The sequence below is a fragment of the Indicator indicator genome, chromosome 38 (assembly GCF_027791375.1).
Source record: "Indicator indicator isolate 239-I01 chromosome 38, UM_Iind_1.1, whole genome shotgun sequence".
Taxonomy (NCBI): Eukaryota; Metazoa; Chordata; class Aves; order Piciformes; family Indicatoridae; genus Indicator; species Indicator indicator.
This window is the reverse complement of record NC_072047.1, coordinates 3,470,771-3,487,192: the sequence shown is the minus strand read 5'-3', so window position 1 is coordinate 3,487,192 and position 16,422 is coordinate 3,470,771. Positions and strand designations below refer to the sequence as shown.

The following is a 16,422-nucleotide window of genomic DNA, read 5'->3' as shown; positions in this document are numbered from 1 at the left end:
TGGTTTGGCTTTGGGTGGCTGCCAAGCCGTGGGAGCCTCCTGTGAGCAGAGCCAAGCTCAGTGAGAGGAGCAGAGTAGGCTGTTCCTGTGGAACCTCCTTTGGTTCCTTTCCCCATGAAATCATACTTCAGGGGAAGCACCTGTGCTGAGAGGGGAGAGAGGGGGGGTAGGAGGGGGTTTCCCACGAGTGGGTTTCCTCACCCAAAGTCCCTCTTTTCTCAGCAGGATAAGCCTTTATGAGCACTAACAGGGCTGGCCATGGCTCTCTCTTGAGAAAAAGCAGCTGGGATGGGTGGGGGTGAATCTCTCCTTACTGGCCAGGCAACCCAGGGAACACTTTTCCCTGCTCATTTTGGGGGAGAAAATGTGGCTTTTCTGTTGGGGTGCCTCGTGTAGGTGTGAGTGGACCAGTGTGAGCTGGCTGGTGGAAAAGGTGGAAACAAGGAGCTGCCAGTTCCTGCTTGAACAACCAACAAAAGGGGTTTTGGAGACCGAGGCTCCTGAGGGAAGGAAAATCTCTGCTGGGAGGAAACAGCTTCTCGGTTTGGGTTGTTCTGCTGCTCCCTTTGCTCTGTGGGGGCAGGGAGGAAGGAGCAGGAGGGTGGTTTGGGGTGGTGGTGCACACAGCGGTGGGGCATCCCGTTCCCAGGATCAGCTCTGCAGTGCAGGTGGGATAGGGCTCCCCTCTGTGTTGGTCTGGGGGGACTGAGGAGGTGGAAGAGGGTCCGGGGTGCAGGAGGAGGAGGAGGGAGAGCTGCTCTGCTGCAAGCTGCTACTGGGGGTCTGGAGATCGATGCACCCCACCCCGTGGAGTGGCTCAAGGAGCTGCTGCCGCCCGGCTCCCAAAGCGGGGCTGGAGGAGCCCCAGCCCTGGGGGTATGGGTACCCCCGAAGCGGGGCGGGGGACTGCCCGGTGCTGCCCTTACATAATCCCGTGACGGCAGGGGGCGGCCCGTGACGTCACGGCGGTGACGCAGCCCCGGAGGCGGCCGGTGGCGGCGGGAGGTGCCGGGACCGCCCCGAGCGGCCGGGTCGGGGATGGTGTCCGCTGCCCCCCCCCTCCCCTGCCCGCCATGGAGCTGGAGAACATCGTGGCCAACACCGTCCTGCTGAAGGCTCGCGAAGGTACCGCGACCCCCGTCCCGTCCCGGTCTCCCGGTCCCGTTCCCATGCTGCATGCTCCTCTCTCCTCCCCGCGCCCCCAAAGGGCAGCCTTAACACGGCGCGCCCCCTGCCGCGGGCACTCCGGGACCCCCTCCCTCTGGGGTGGTGGGTGGCCGGGTGGGCTTGTCCTGCTTGGCACCGTCTTGCTTGGCAGAGTTCTGGTTGGCATCGCAGAGCTCCCAGGAGGGGATGTCTGCCCGGGTGCTGTGCCTGGTGCTGCGGGACACGTCCGTTTGTCTGTCCTACCCACTCCAGAGACACAGGGACTTGGGACACAGAATTCAGAAAGTGGTTTAGGTGCCCAGCAGCGCGTGTGCCCAAATGCCCTGGCCTTGGGACGTGGGTCAGCCGAGAGCTGCCCTGTCCATCCGTCCGTCTGCCTGTCCCTGCCAACAGGACATGTCTGGCATGGACGGAGCAGAACTTTGCCGGTGCCAGGGTGGCTCGAGGCAGGCCCGAGAGAAGCAGGCTGTGCCAGGAAAAAACACGGCCTTGCCGGTGTGCCAACGGAGCCAGGGTGGTGCCGGTGGTGCCACCGCCCCACTCGCAGCCCTGCTGGCAGCTGGGCCAAGGTCTGGGGGGCAAAAGGCTGCGGGTGTCCCCACCCTGCCCAGCGCAGGGCTTGGCACCGGCTCCTGGGGAGCGCGGGCGCCTTTGTTTGCTTTTGGTTTCCTTCGGAAAGCCTTCGCTAAACCTTTGTGACCGACGGAGCCACCGGCCTGGCACAGCTCTGTGGGCGAGCCGTAGGGCTGAGCCTTGTGGCTTGCTTGCAAATCCCTCCTCTAAAGGTTTCCTTACCCACCTCGTGGTCGCTTCCAGTGCTGGAGGTGCCACAGGGATGGTTTGGAGCTGGTGCCCTCGCCAGCGAGGTTTGGCGTCGGGAGCTTGGAACTAGCGTTCACCGACGCTCCCTTGCTCGGAGCTGGAGCCTGCTCCTGTCGCGTGGGATGCAGAATGGTCCATGTGGGACAGAACCTGGTCCGAACTGCAGCTGGGGAAGGAGGTTTTGGCCTTGGAGGCTCGGGGGGGCTCTCGGCTGCGGGTGCCAAATGGGTTAATGTCGGTGCGTGACGGCTGCGAGGTGCCGGAAGCAGGGAAGCCAAGCGAGACAAGACCGGGAAGCAAAGTAGGATGAGAGCTGGGTCCTGGTGGGTGGTCACTTCCCTCTCCAGTGGCAGGGGAAGGACTGGCCACAGCTAGGAGTGTCCCCACGCTTGGAGGGCTCGGCGAGGTCCAGTCCCGGTGCCCAGGAGCAGCCACTGCCGCTGCCACCTGTGACTGCATCCGGCCAAATTCCTCTATCCTCAAGGTGGCCTGGGCAGCTGGCTCTGCACCCCTGGTGCTTTTGGCAGCACTGGCAGCCGCTGTGCCATGGGCAGCGTCACAGCCGTGTTTGGACTTGATTTTGTTGGGTGCCAGTACGAGGCTGGGTTGCATGTTTGGGGTCTCTGTGGTTTGAGCTTGAGCTGCTGCTTCTGCCTCCTGCACCCCTCAAAAGGGCCTTGCTCTGCTGCAGGGCCCCTCGCTGTGGACTCGTGAGAGCTTTACCCCACAAAGGTGGTCTGGGGAGGCTGCTCTCCAAAGACTTTTTTTGGTTGCTGCAGTTGGTTTTGGTGCAGCCTCATTTGGGGATGGGACACGGATCCCTCACCCTCTCTCCCTGTCACGCTGCAGTGGGGATTGGTCTGGGGAAGGCAAGGGAGTGCGGGGTGCTGGTCCCTGCAGATTCCATGGAAGAAGCAGGGAACTACGCGGGCATCATGCTGCCAAGCTTGGCCGTGGGGCCATGGCTTCAGAGCATCCCTGGGAGGTCAAAGCTGTCTGGACTACCTGTGTGGGATGGCTCTTGGGGTGGGCAGAGGGTCCTTTGCCAGGGCATCACCCCTTTGCCAGCCATTTAGGGGTGCTCCTGCCTGGGCACCGCTAGCAGCTGATCCTCTTTTTTTTTAGACACCAAGTACTCAGGACCCTGTGCCGCCAGTGCCAAGGTGCCCGCGGACCACAACTCCTCGGCGCCGAGGCTGCTCCGCGGGCTGGCGCGGGGCGATTCCTGCCGGAGGAAGCGGCCCGGTGACGGCAGGAAGCTCTGCCCGGCCCAAGCGCCGGAGCCCAGCACCGTGGCGTCCCGCGGGCTCTCCTCGGCGTCACCGGGGCTGGCGGCGGGCGGTGCTGGCTGGCCACCAGCTCCGAGCTGCGCTGATGTCAGGTCCCTGCAGGGATGACTTCAGGCGCCAAGCATCCGCCCGCCAGCCCGAGAGGAGCGGCTGCTGCCCAGGGACCATCTCATTGCCCCCTCCTCATCCCCAGAGGGTCCCTGTCTTTGTCCCCTGATCCCCCAAGAGTCCCCATCCCCGAGGAGGCAGAGGCTGGGCTGCTGCAGCCCCCCAGCGCTGGGCAGGGGGCTTGGTGGGACAGAAAGGACCCCAGATGTTTATGGGATGGAGCAATGTAGGACTGAAGCTTTGGGGAGAAAGCCTGCACCTGCCTGGCGATGCCAAGGGGGTCCTGGTCCTGCTCCAGAGTGGGACTGGGAGCTGTGACTGGGTGGGCATCCCCTAGACTGTCCAGGATGAGGATCCCCTCAGGCGTCAGAGCCCTCTGCAGGGTTGAGGATGTGTTTCCCCCCCATGGCTTTAGCATTGCCCAAAGCCCCAGTGCTGCCAGTGTACAGGTGTGTGTCTGAGCCATGGGTTTGGGGGACCAGCAGTGATGGGATGGGCAGAAACCCCAAACCGCTGGCTCTGCAAGACTGGGCAGAGGGACCCTGTTTCTCTTCAGCACAGTGATGCCCACCCTGCCAACGCGACTTCTCCCTCTTTCCCGTGCTGCAGGAGGTGGAAGCAAGAGGAAAGGCAGGAGCAAGAAGTGGAGGGAGATCCTGCGGTTCCCACACATCAGCCAGTGCGAGGAGCTGCGCAAGGGGCTGGGTGAGCCGCGGAGGGCACCAGGCACCGGCAGAGCCAGCTTGAGAGGGGGGCACCCTGTTTGCCAGTGCCTGGCACGTCCCGTGGCACATCCCCCCCTTCCCTTGCAGAGCAGGACTACGGCAGCCTGTGCCAGAAGCAGCCCATCGGCCGCCTGCTCTTCCGGCAGTACTGCGAGACGCGGCCGGAGCTGGGGCGCTGCATCCGCTTCCTGGACGCTGTGGTGAGGGACCCCCGGGGGTGCGGTGCGAGGAGGAGGGGGAATGGAGATGAGCTGGGAGAGGGCGGATTGAGACTGGAGATCAGGGAGAAATTCTTTCCGGTGGGGAGACACTGGAACAGGTTGCCCAGGGAGGTTGTGGATGTCCCCTCCCTGGAGGTGTTCAAGGCCAGGTTGGATGAGCGACCTGAGCTGGTGGGAGGTGTCCCTGCCCGTGTCAGGGGATTGGAACTGGGTGAGCTTTAAGGTCCCTCCCAACCCAAACCATTCTGTGGCTCTGCTGGGGATGTCATCCCAGGATGTTGGGCATATCCCAGGCTGGGGCTGGTGGTCTTGCTTGTGCTGGGGGTCCTGTGGCAGGTTTGCAGCGTGAGCTTCCAGCACGGGCACTGCCAGTGGCATGGGTGCAGACAGTCCCTCACCCTGTGGCTGGGGCAGAGGTGGGGGTCTCAGTGGGGAGCACAGGGCAGAGCTGTGTCTTCAGCACCCTTTTCTCCCTGGGCACCCCAGGCAGACTATGAGCTGTCCCCCGATGAGAAGCGAAAGGAGATGGGAGAGGAAATTATCCATCGGTTCCTCAAGCAGGAGGTGAGTCCCGAGGGGCTTTTCCCTTTTCCAGCCCCAAGGGGCAAGGAAGTGATGGGAGCAGAGATGTGATGGAAGGTCCTTTGCTGGCCACAGAGCCATGTCCCTGCTCTCTGGGCATCCAGTGGCACCTAGCTGGGATCACAGGAGGGATGTGGGAGCGATGCAGTCAGGGCAGGGGTCTGCATCCCCCTGCTCCCCTTGGCAGTCCCCAGAATTCCTGCCTGAGGTCAGCCGGGCCCATGCCAGCCACTGCCTGCAGGACCTGCAGAAGAGCCCCTGCAAGGACCTCTTCAGCAGCTGCCTGTGGTGAGTGCCCTGCCCATGCGTGGGCATCAGGAGGGGCTGCAGGTGATGCCAACCATCCCCTCTGCTCCCTACAGCTCCCTGCACCAGTACCTGGGGGGGGACCCCTTTGCTGCCTACCAGGACAGTATGTACTTTGACCGCTTCCTGCAGTGGAAGTACCTGGAGAGGTGAGTGGGGGGGACCCAAGTGGACCTTGGTGGGGGTCCAATGGGATCTGGGAGGGGGTGTGAGGGCGTCTGGGGGGTGTCCTACCCATGGCTGTGCGTTTCAGGCAGTCGGTCACCAAGGACACGTTTCGGCAGTACCGGATCCTGGGCAAGGGCGGCTTCGGAGAGGTACTGGCATGGGGGGAAGGAAGGGGGTGATGGGGTGCTGCTGGGGGGCTCACTTTGCTGCCATCCCCCCCTCCTCCTCAGGTGTGTGCCTGCCAGGTGAGGGCCACGGGGAAGATGTACGCCTGCAAGAAGCTGGAGAAGAAGCGGATCAAGAAGCGGAAGGGGGAGGCAATGGCGCTGAACGAGAAGCAGATCCTGGAGAAGGTCAACAGCCGCTTTGTGGTGGGTGCTGAGCTCTTCTGGGGGGCAAGCAGCCCATGGGGAGGGGTGCCAGGGCCGGTGCTGATGGCCAGGGTGGGCACACAGGTGAGCCTGGCATATGCCTACGAGACGAAGGACGCGCTCTGCCTGGTGCTGACCATCATGAACGGTGGGGACCTGAAGTTCCACATCTACAACATGGGCAACCCTGGCTTCGAGGACGAGCGCGTGGCCTTCTACGCAGCTGAGATCTGCTGCGGCCTCCAGCACCTGCACCAGGAGGGCATCGTCTACCGGTGAGCACGGTGTGGGCACAGGGCTGGCACAGCGGCCAGGCCAGGGCCGCTCGGTGCTGAGCTCTCTGTCTCTGCAGGGACTTGAAGCCAGAGAACATCCTCCTGGATGACAATGGTGAGGAGGGAGCTGCTGGGCCTGGCACTGTCCATGCTGCTGGCTTTGGGGATGGATCTTTTTGTGCCTCCCTGGAGGCTCTCTGGCTGAGTTCTGGGGAGGGTATGGAGGGATGTGGGGGTGACCCTTCCTGGGGATGCTGCCCCGTTGGGCAAGGGCACCTCCCCTGGCATGATGCCCTCAACCCCCTCCCTGCCCCAGGCCACATCAGGATCTCTGACCTGGGGCTGGCTATCAAGATCCCTGAGGGTGAGACCATCCGTGGCCGTGTGGGCACCGTTGGCTACATGGGTGAGCAAGGGGCAGGGTTGAGTTTGGCACTGGGTGGGCTGCCAAGGGGGGGTATCCCTGCCAGGGTGTGGCCAGCTGCTGACGGGCTGGGGGGGGCTGTGCCTCGCAGCCCCAGAGGTGATCAACAATGAGCGCTACACCTTCAGCCCCGACTGGTGGGGCCTGGGCTGCCTGGTGTACGAAATGATCGAGGGGCAGTCGCCCTTCCGTGCCCGCAAGGAGCGGGTGAAGCGCGAGGAGGTGGAGAAGAGGGTGCAGGAGGAGCAGGAGTCCTACTCTGACAAGTTCAGCCAGGAGGCTCGGGCCATCTGCCAGCTGGTGAGCTGAGGAACCACCCCCAGTGAGGGCTGGGCTGGGCTGCATCCCCCTGGCACTGCCACGATGTGACCTCTTGCTGCCCTCCCCAGCTGCTGGCCAAGGACCCCAAGCAGCGGCTGGGCTGCGGGGCCGGTGGCGCGGCCGAGGTGAAGCTGCATCCCTTCTTCAGCACCATCAACTTCAAACGCCTGGAGGCTGGCATCATGGCACCCTCCTTTGTGCCAGACGTAAGGAGCTGGGCAGGGATGGGCATTGCAGGGAGGTTGAGCCTTGTTTGCCAGCCCTTACAGCTCCCTCGGCCTCGGGCAGTTTACTGGCATCATGGCACCCTCCCTTATGCCAGATGTAAGAGGTGGGCATTGCCGGGGGGGTTGAGCCCTGTTTGCCAGCCCTTGAGAGCTCCCTCAGCCCTGGGCAGTTTACTGGCTTCATGGCACCTTCCCTTGTGCCAGATGTAAGGGGCTGGGCAGGGGCAGGCATTGCAGGGGGTTTTGAGCCCTGCTTCCTAACCCTGGCAGCTCTTTGGTCCCTTCAGCGAAGGGCAGTTTATTAGCATCATGATGCCCTCCTTTGTGCCAGATGTAAGAGAATGGGCAGGGGTGACCATTGCAGGGGGGGTTGAGCCCTGTTTGCCAGCCCTGAGAGCTCCTTGCCCCCCTCAGCCCCGGGCAGTTTACTGCAAGGACGTGCTGGACATTGAGCAGTTCTCCACCGTGAAGGGAGTCAACCTGGACCAAACCGACTCCGATTTCTATGCCAAGTTTGCCACCGGCAGCGTCTCCATCCCCTGGCAGAACGAGGTGCTGGGGGGCATTGGAGCTCCAGGGGGGGTCCTATCCTGCTGCAGCACTTCTGGGCCTGCCTGTGCTCACCCCCCTGGTGCCACAACCCCCCCCAGATGATCGAGACTGAGTGCTTCAAGGACCTCAACGTGTTCGGACCTGCTGGGACTCGCTCCCCAGACCTGGACTGGAGGCAGCTGCCTGAGCCCCCCAAGCGCAGCCTCCTGCAGAGGCTCTTCCGACGCCATGTAAGAGGCTGGGAGGTGTTTTATGGGGGGGAATTTCCCCTGGGGGTCTCCCCCTGGCTCCTCTGGCTCACTGCCTTCTGTCTGTCTGTCCCTCACAGCCAGCTGACTACACCATCAGCACCACCACCCCGCCCAGTGCCCTGGCCGCTGTGAACTCGCATCCTCCCGTAGCCAAGTCCAGCTGCCAAACCCCTGCCACAGCACCAGCACCATCCTGACCCCCACTCTCATCATCCTGGGGGCAGCCCCCAGCCCCCTATGGCCTCTCAGGGTTATCTGGGACCAGAGTCCCTGGGGATGCTGGCAGAGGAGAGGCAGGATGCAGGCACAGATGGATGCAGGATGCCAGCGTGGATGTGGGCAGGGGGTGATGGAGGGGACCAGTGGGACCTGAATCTAGCAGCTCCCCAGCACCTTTTCCCCCATCCCCATGGTCAGGGACTGGAACAGGCTGCCCAGGGAGGTGGTGGAGTCTCCACCCCTGGAGGTGTTCAAGCAAAGTGTGGCCATGGCACTTGGGGCTGTGGTTTGGTGGCCAAGGTGGTGCTGGGCTGATGGTCTCCATGATCTTGGAAAGCTTTTCCAAACAAAACAATTCCATGGCACATCCAGCCAGGTCCTGGGGGGCTCCCACTGCAGGACCACTACATCTGCCCCCCACCCCCCAGCTGCTGCCAGGGCCGGGGGCCAGGGCAGGGACCTATTTTTGCTGCGTTTGAGGCTTTTATCTTATCACCAGCTTGGTGCCTGACCTCTGTGGGCATGGAAGAGGGGGGAGGGGCTGTGGGTTTATCTCTGCTCTCCAAATAGCAACAAAGGCAGCCTTGGAGTGGGGGGGACACCCTGGCTCCCCCTGACCATTGCAGCAGGAAGGACAGGGTCACCCTGACAGAGCCCCCAGCCCTGCTGGGGCAAACAGCTTTCCCCCTCCTGATGCAGCCAGGACAGCCTGGAGCAGGCTCTGAGAAGGGAATGTTCTGGAGGGTGCTGGACTGGAGGTGTGGAGGGGTATGGGGGAGTCCTCCTCTCCCCATAGGACCACTCAGGGTGGCATTGGGGTGCCCTGTCTTTGCTGTGGGGCTGGTGGGTGGTACAGCACCCATGGGGTGGGTGTGGAAGGGGCTGTGCTGTGGGTGCCCAGGGTCCCCTTGCTTGTGCCTTTGGCCCCTGGTGACTCTCTGCCTCCCACAGTTTTGGTTTCCATTTGCTCTGGTTCTGTACATTTGTAAAGAGTTGTAAATATTTGTCCTGAGCCCCTGGCTGGACATTTTTAACCTCAAAGCTGCCACCAGAGCTGTGTGCTGGCTTTGTGTGGGTATGTGGGGGGCATTTTGTGGGCATCAGGGAGGCACTTTCTTGGCTGTTTTACCTCCTTCAGTGTTTATCCCCCAATGGGAGGGCACTGGATGCCCAGCCTGGGTATGCCCTTGCTGCTGTGCAGGATGTGGCCATGGCCCCAGTGCCCCCAGCACACCCAGTTCGGCAGGACCTGGCTCAGCTTCACCAACTGAAGGCCCAGCTGGGTCCAAGCTGTGGCTGGGGGCCTCATCCTGTCCTGGGCATGCAAATGGTACTGGGCAGATGGACTCAGCCAGCTCGACCAGCTCTGTTCCCTCCCTCCCTGCTGGAGCGTGCCTGAGGTAAGTGCTGGGCCCCAAATCCTGTTCCCAATGCCTGTGCAGTGCCTGTGGTGCTGTGCCCGGTGCTGTGCCCTGGTGCCATGAGGCACTGCCATCCTTTCCCTCCCAGGCTCAGTGGATGCAGCCTGCAGCTCAGTGGCACAGCAGCAGCTTGGGACCCCTGAAGGGTGTCTGGAGGAGATGCTGAGGTGACATCAGGAGCTGGTGAGGCTCCTGGGTGGGGTCCCAGTGACCCAGACCCTCCTGAGGGTTCTGGCTGCTGCTGTGGCTCAGCCAGCAGACTGCAGGACTCTGTCTGCCACCCTGGGGGCTCCTGCAGTGTGTCCTAGAGCACAGGGCTGGGGAGGAGCAGCTGAGGGAGCTGGAGTTGTTCAGGCTGGAGAAGAGGAGGCTGAGGGGAGACCTCATGGCTTTCCACAGCTCCCTGAGAGGAGGCTGGAGCCAGGTGGGGCTTGGGCTCTTGTCCCTAGTCTCAGGTGATAGAATGAGAGGAAAGTCCTGAAATTGTGCCAGGGGGAGGGTTAGGTTGGAGATGAGGAAAAATTTCTTTGCTGCAAGAGTGGTCAGGGATTGGCACAGGCTGCCCAGGGAGGTGGTGGAGGATCCCTGGAGGTGTTCAAGAAAGGTGTGACCATGGCACCTGGGGCCAGGGTTTGGTGGCTATGGTGGGGTTGGGTTGGACTCCATGACCTTAGAGAGGCCTTTTCCAACCCAAACACTTCCATGGTTCTATGTTTTGCTGTGTGTGCCATGGGGACTGTCCCTGTGTCCCCCTCCTGAGGGATGTAGAGGGGCTTGGATCCCTCCAGCCCCCCCAAGCCTGGAGCTGGAGGGGGGTGGCTCTGCTGAGGCTGTTTTGGTTCTTCTCAGAAACAACAGTGTCCTTGGGCTGAGTCCTTGTGCCCAGCAGCAGCTGCTCTGCTTGGGATAACAACAACCCTGGCTGCTGTGCAGCTGGGGGAGGGTCTCCCAGTAAAACCAGTTGCTGCTGCTGGGGGCTGTGAGGGGCTGGGGGTGCTGCACCATGCCCAAGGGTCTGGTTCTCAATCCCTGAGCACTGCAGCCCCACTGCTGCTTGGCTTGTGCCTGGCACAAGCTCCAGGCAGCAGCTCCAGGCTGTCAAACCCTCCTGATTTTTCCTCCTCCACCCTGTGCAGGTGCCTGGGGAGCAGGGGGATGAAGCCCAGCCCTAGGGAGAGCTGTAGCAGGAAGCCAGGAATCACCTGCAGCAGTCAGCCAGCACAGGAGCTCGCTGCCAGGGGCATCTGCTGGTCAGCTTTTTGGAAAGGGGATGGTGCAGCTTGGGGCTCTCTCCTGGCCCCACAGCACCTCCTCTGCTGTGCTGCCTCTTGCACGGGGTGAGGAGGAGCAGCCCTGCTGATGGAGAGCAGCCAACCACGGAGCAGCGGCAGGACCCTTCCCAGGCGGCAGGTAGGAGCTGAATCATCTCCTGGGGGGCTCCGGCGGGTGGGCAGGGGTTGGTGAGGGGCTCCCGGGGGCCAGGCTGGCGAGCAGCTGACCTCCCCCTCGGCCAAGCTGTTGCGACAGCAGGGAGGGAAGGTCAGGCTCCCGCAGCGGGGGGCAGGGGCTGACGTCAAAGGAAGCAGCTGGTGATTCACGGGGGCTGGGAGCTGGGCTCCGGGGCTGTAACTCATCCCAGGGATGGCAGCTCAGCCTTGAGCCTTATCTCTGCCCTGCCAGAGCCCACCGCTCCCAGCCCCGGGCACACACACTGCCACGGTGGGCAGCCGTGGGGGCTGCTCCCAGCTCTGGCCTCAGAGGCTCAGGGCTTGATTTTTTTTTTTTTTTAGGGTGAAAAAGCAGCTGGGGCAGCACACGTAGCTGCAGGGTAAAAGAGAGGGCTCTGTGCCATCCAAAACGCTGCTGGCAGTGGAATGGAGCACCCCTAGTGCTGCCCTGCCCTGCCATCCTGGGTGCCCACTGCACGCTCCCCAGTGGTGCTGGGAGGTGGCCATGCCCCACACTGGGCACTGGGGAGGCCACACCTCAAATACTAGGTTCAGTTTTGGGACCCTCACTCCAAGAAGGACATTGAGGGGCTGGAGCAGGTCCAGAGAAGGGCAACAGAGGTGGGGAAGGGTCTGGAGAAAAGGGCTGGAGAGGAGCAGCTGAGGGAGCTGGGGGGGTTTGGTGTGGAGGAGGCTGAGGGGAGACCTCATTGCTCTCTACAGCTCCCTGAGAGGAGGCTGCAGCCAGGTGGGGGTTGGTGTCTTCTCCCTAGCCTCAGGTGATAGAAGGAGAAGAAATGGTCTGAAATTGTGCCAGGGGAGGATTAGGTTGGAGATGAGGGAAAATTTCTTTGCTGTGAGAGTGGTCAGGGATTGGCACAGGCTGCCCAGGGAGGTGGTGGAGTCCCCATCTCTGCAGGTGTTTAAGAAAGCTGTGGCCATGGCCCTTGGGGCCGTGGTTTGGTGGCCATGGTGGGGTTGGGTTGATGGTTGGACTGGATGCTCTTGGAGGTCTTTTGCAACCCAAACCATTCTGTGACTCCCCCCTGTCAGGATTATTATCCCTGCCTGGGGGCTGTACACCCCAGTCCCACATGCCACAGGGTTTGTCCTGGCATGGGAATCACCCCCAAGGACCGCATGAGCTGTGCCAGGAGGCTCCACCTCGTCTGCTGCCCCATGGCTGTCCCCTGGCAGGGGCTGGCTGTGCCCCCTCTGCTGCAGCTCCTCCTCTCAGTCACAGAATCATAGAATCGTTAGGGTTGGAAGAGACCTCAAGGATCATTCCAACCTCCCTGCCATGGGCAGGGACACCTCACACCACAGCAGGTTGCTCACAGCCACATCCAGCCTGGCTGCAAAGACCTCCAGGGATGAGGCTTCCACCACCTCCCTGGGCAACCTGTGCCAGTCTCTCACCACCCTCATGGGGAAGAACTTCTTCCTGGCACCCAATCTGAATCTCCCCATTCCTAGTTTTGTTCCATCCCCCCCCAGTCCTATCATTACCTGGCACCCTAAAAAGTCCCTCCCCAGCTTTCTCTGCTGCAGCCTCCCCCTGCCCACGTCTGCAGCTCCAGCAGATGCGCAAGGAGCCAGCAGTGCCCTTGGCCCCCGTGGTGAGTGACAGCTCTTATCTCACTGCTGACAAGCCAGCATCCTTCAGCAGCTCTACTTAAGGCCGAGTGCCTGGGCAGCAGGGGCAGAGGAAGGCTCCCAGGGCAGAGGAAGGCTCCCAGGACAAACCCCCCTGCTGCTGCCTGTGCCAACCGGGGACATGCTGCCTGCCACCTCCAAGCTCTGCGCTGCCATCTCCTACCGGCACCTGCGCAACATGACCGGTGAGGGGCTGGGGGCTGGGGCACCTCCTCTGCATGGGCTGGCAGGGTACAGGAGGAGGCTTAGGGAGGAGGGAAGTGATTCTGTTGCTCTGCTCAGACCCCACCTGCAGCACTGTGTCTGGTTCTGGGGCTCCCAGCCCACGAAGGACCTGGAGCTGCTGGAGAGGGTCCAGAGGAGGCCATGAAGATGAGCAGAGGGATGGAGAACCTCCCCTGTGGGGACAGGCTGGGGCTGTTCTGCCCAGAGAAGGCTCCAGGAAGATTTTAGAGCAGCCTTCCAGTACCTGAAGGGGATCCAGGAGAGCTGGGGAGGGACATCTGACAAGGGCTGGGAGTGCCAGGAGGAGGGACAAGGGCACTGAGCTGGGAGAGAGGAAATTGAGACTGGAGAGGAGGAAGAAATTCCTGACAGTGAGGATGGGGAGACGCTGGGACAGGTTGCCCAGGGAGGTGTTCAAGACCAGGCTGAATGGAGCCTTGGGCAACCTGAGCTGTTGGGAGGTGTCCCTGCCCATGGCAGGGGGCGGGAGCTGGCTGATCTTTGGGGTCCTTTCCCCTCCAACCCATTCTGTGATTTGTGCAGCACAGCTCCCGGCCCAGGGCTGTGCAGTGGCAGTCAGCTGCTCGCTGTGCCTGTGGGGATCAGTGAGGATGCAGAGAGAGACATTTTTCAATGCCTTCTGTTTAACTTGGAAGAAGAAACACAGCGAGGGCAGTGCCTGGAGCTGGTGGCTGATGCTGTCTCTGCTCACAGGGCTCAGGAGACAAGCTGCTGTCACCATCAGCCAGGAGCTGAGCAAACTCGCCTGCCGCAGCCCCGGCCCCGGCGCCTGGATCACTCAGGTCCGCAGGAGGAGCTCTCTGCTCAGTAAGTGACCAGCAGGGGGGGGTTTGGTGGCCGGCAGGGATCAGGGCTCGGGGGCAGAAGCCCCTAGGTGGGCAGCCTGGGGGCTGGCTGAACAACTGGGGAGGAGTGGGAACTGAGTTGATTTCAGCAGCCTGGTCTAGAGCAGAATGACCCTGCCCGTGGCAGCGCGTTTGGAACTGGATGATCTTTTCCAGCTCATGCTATTCCATGATTTCCCCAGCCTTGGGCAGGGAGATGTGGGTCTGATGTAGACAAAGCTTCTGAGGTTCCTGTGCTCATTCCTCTGCTTCTGTGCAGGCTCAAGGCTGGAGGAGAAGCCCTTCAGCGAGATGGAAATGTCTTACATCAAGCAAGGAGAGGAAGCCCTGCAGAAATCACTCAGCATCCTTGAAGACCTGGAGGGCTGGAAGACAGAGACAGAGGTGGTAGGGGCTCAGCTCTGCCCGGCCCTGCCCTGCCCTGCAGCAGGCTGCTGCTGTCCTCCTGTCTCTGTGGTGTTCATTCTGCCTTCCCCTCCCCAGCGTAACGGAGACAAAGTGCTGAGCAAGGTGCTGCCAGACGTGGGCAAGGTCTTCCGGCTGGAGGTGGTGGTGGACCAGCCCCTGGACACGGTGTACAGCGAGCTGGTGGACAGGATGGAGCAGATGGGAGACTGGAATCCCAATGTCCAAGAAGTCAAGGTAGGAAGTGAAGCACAGGGCAGAGCTGGCTCAGCCAGGAGCTCTCCCAGGTGGTGCAGCCAGGGGAATCTCAGAATCAGTAAGGCTGCAAAAGCCTCAGAGATCATTGAGTCCAACCTGCTATCCAACGCCTCCATGACCACCAGCCCAGGCCCCAAGTGCCATATCTGCTGATTTCCTCCAGGGATGGGGACTCCACCACCTCCCTGGGCAGCCTCTTCCCATCCCTGACCACTCTGGCAGCAAGAAAGTTTTTCTTTATCTCCAACCCAACCCTCCCCTGGGGCAGCTTGAGGCCTTTTCCTTATGTTAGTTCCCTGAGAGAAGAGATCAACCCCCACCTGGCTCCAACCTCCCTTCAGGAAGCTGTAGGGAGCAATGAGGTCTCCCCTCAGCCAGGCTGAACAACCCTAGCCCCTCAGCTGCTCCTCATAGGACAAGGAATCCCTTTGTCCATCACAGCAGTACAGGGATTTCTCCACTGTTCCTTGGGCCTGGAGAACCCAGGCTTGATCTGGTCCTCTTGTTTGCAGCAGAAATGAGGCTGCAGCAGCTCCTCTGCTGCTTGTTCTGCAGGAAATACTCCTGGGGGGAGGGAGCAGCTCCCTCCTGTTGTACATTTGTAGTGTCACTGGAGGGCAACTATCCCAGGAGCCCCAGGTGCGGGGGAGAGCATTTTGCTGTCCCACAGCTTGTCTGGAAGAAGAGAAGTATTCAGAGCAACCTCTTCACCAAGTATCTTCCCTCCCCACCCCTTCAAGCCTCCTCTGCATGCTGGCATGGAGCAGAGCTTTGCTGTGTTCCTCTCTCCAAACACCCAAGTTCCTGCATTTCGAGCACGGGGCCCATCCCCAGCTGCCTTTGGAGCTGTGTTTGCAGTCAACACTTCCAACTGCTGTTTTTCCTCCTGAACTGCCCAGATCCTCCAGAAGATTGGGAAGGACACAGTCATCACCCACGAGAAGGCAGCTGCTGCCCCAGGGAACATCGTTGGCCCCAGGGACTTTGTCAGCGTGCGGTGTGCCCGGCGGCGCGGCTCCACCTGCGTCCTGGCTGGCATGGCCACCAAGTACGGAGCCATGCCCGAGCAGGAGGGCTTTGTGAGGTACCAGTCTGCTGGGGGCACTGCCAGGGGGTGGGACTAAGGGCAGAGCCACCCTCCAGATTTTTGGGGTGAGCTCAAGAGTAGTTGGGTTTGTCTCAGGAGTGGCTGAAGGAGGGCAGCAGGAGTAGGGCAGTGATTGTCCTCCTGTGCTGGGCACTGGGGAGGGCACACCTTGAGGACTGGGTTCAGTCTGGGGTCCCTCACTGCAAGGAGGGCATTGAGGGGTCCAGAGAAGGGCAACGAAGCTGGGGAAGGGTCTGGAGAACAGGGCTGGGGCGGAGCAGCTGCAGGACGTGGCAGGGGTTGGAAGGGACCTCTGGAGCGCATCAAGTCCAACCCCCCTGCCAGAGCAGCATCACCCAAGGTGGGTCACACAGGAACACATCCAGATGGGGCTGGAAAGGCTCCGGAGAAGGAGACTCCACAACCTCTCTGGGCAGCCTGCTCCAGGGCTCTGCTGCCCTCACACTAAGAAGTTTTTCCTCATGTTGAGGTGGAACTTCCTGGGTTCCAGTTTGTGCCCCTTCCACCCTGTATCCATTAGCTGTCTTCCAACACCTCCTCCTGTCCCCCAGAGCTGAGAATGGTCCTACCTGCATGATCCTGCGCCCGCTGCCCGGCCGCCCCTCGCAAACCAAGCTGACCTGGCTCCTCAGCATTGACCTGAAGGTGAGTCTCACACTGAACCTTTCCAAGCACAAAGCTGGGGCTGCAGCTGAGGCCCCCTTCCACTGATGAGCTCTCCCTGCTTCTCTCCAGGGCTGGCTGCCCAAGACCATCATCAACCAGGTCCTCTCCCAGACGCAGGTCGACTTTGCCAACCACCTTCGGAAGCGCCTGGCGCGGGCGGTGGCAGTGAGCTGCTGACCACAGGGACCCATCCTGCCCTGCTCTGTTCAGGGGTGTAGGGTTGGGAATCATGGCATGGGGACAGTCAGACCCAGTTTAATTACAGCCTGTGCTAATTAGCAAAGGCCTCAAAGAGTAGATGCCACTAATTAACACAGAACTTCAATAAATAAAACTTGAGT

At 61.5% G+C, this 16,422-nt stretch overlaps 2 protein-coding genes across 2 annotated transcripts; both read left to right on the top strand.

Moving 5' to 3' along the window:
- The first annotated feature begins 1,073 nt into the window (after positions 1-1,073).
- LOC128978661 (G protein-coupled receptor kinase 5-like) lies at positions 1,074-8,006 on the top strand. Its single transcript, XM_054396612.1, has 16 exons — positions 1,074-1,125; positions 3,996-4,091; positions 4,199-4,311; positions 4,819-4,896; positions 5,102-5,202; positions 5,277-5,369; positions 5,474-5,537; positions 5,619-5,759; positions 5,844-6,034; positions 6,112-6,149; positions 6,351-6,440; positions 6,550-6,758; positions 6,848-6,985; positions 7,421-7,558; positions 7,657-7,788; positions 7,887-8,006. Exons 1-16 carry the CDS (start codon positions 1,074-1,076, stop codon positions 8,004-8,006), a joined length of 1,794 nt encoding a protein of 597 aa, XP_054252587.1.
- A 4,668-nt stretch (positions 8,007-12,674) lies between these two features.
- STAR (steroidogenic acute regulatory protein) lies at positions 12,675-16,258 on the top strand. Its single transcript, XM_054396714.1, has 7 exons — positions 12,675-12,738; positions 13,493-13,606; positions 13,904-14,031; positions 14,128-14,286; positions 15,207-15,391; positions 15,967-16,060; positions 16,151-16,258. The coding sequence occupies exons 1-7, from the start codon at positions 12,675-12,677 to the stop codon at positions 16,256-16,258; spliced, it is 852 nt and encodes a 283-aa protein (XP_054252689.1).
- The last annotated feature ends 164 nt before the right edge of the window (positions 16,259-16,422 follow it).

Bases quoted from the DNA above. Each gene is read 5' to 3' on its own strand.
- LOC128978661 (XM_054396612.1), top strand. From the start codon at position 1,074: ATGGAGCTGGAGAACATCGTGGCCAACACCGTCCTGCTGAAGGCTCGC. The intron at 4,312-4,818 runs GTGAGGGACCCC...TGGGCACCCCAG, and splicing joins TCCGCTTCCTGGACGCTGTG to GCAGACTATGAGCTGTCCCC. The intron at 5,203-5,276 runs GTGAGTGCCCTG...TGCTCCCTACAG, and splicing joins CTCTTCAGCAGCTGCCTGTG to CTCCCTGCACCAGTACCTGG.
- STAR (XM_054396714.1), top strand. From the start codon at position 12,675: ATGCTGCCTGCCACCTCCAAGCTCTGCGCTGCCATCTCCTACCGGCAC. The intron at 13,607-13,903 runs GTAAGTGACCAG...GCTTCTGTGCAG, and splicing joins CAGGAGGAGCTCTCTGCTCA to GCTCAAGGCTGGAGGAGAAG. The intron at 16,061-16,150 runs GTGAGTCTCACA...GCTTCTCTCCAG, and splicing joins TCCTCAGCATTGACCTGAAG to GGCTGGCTGCCCAAGACCAT.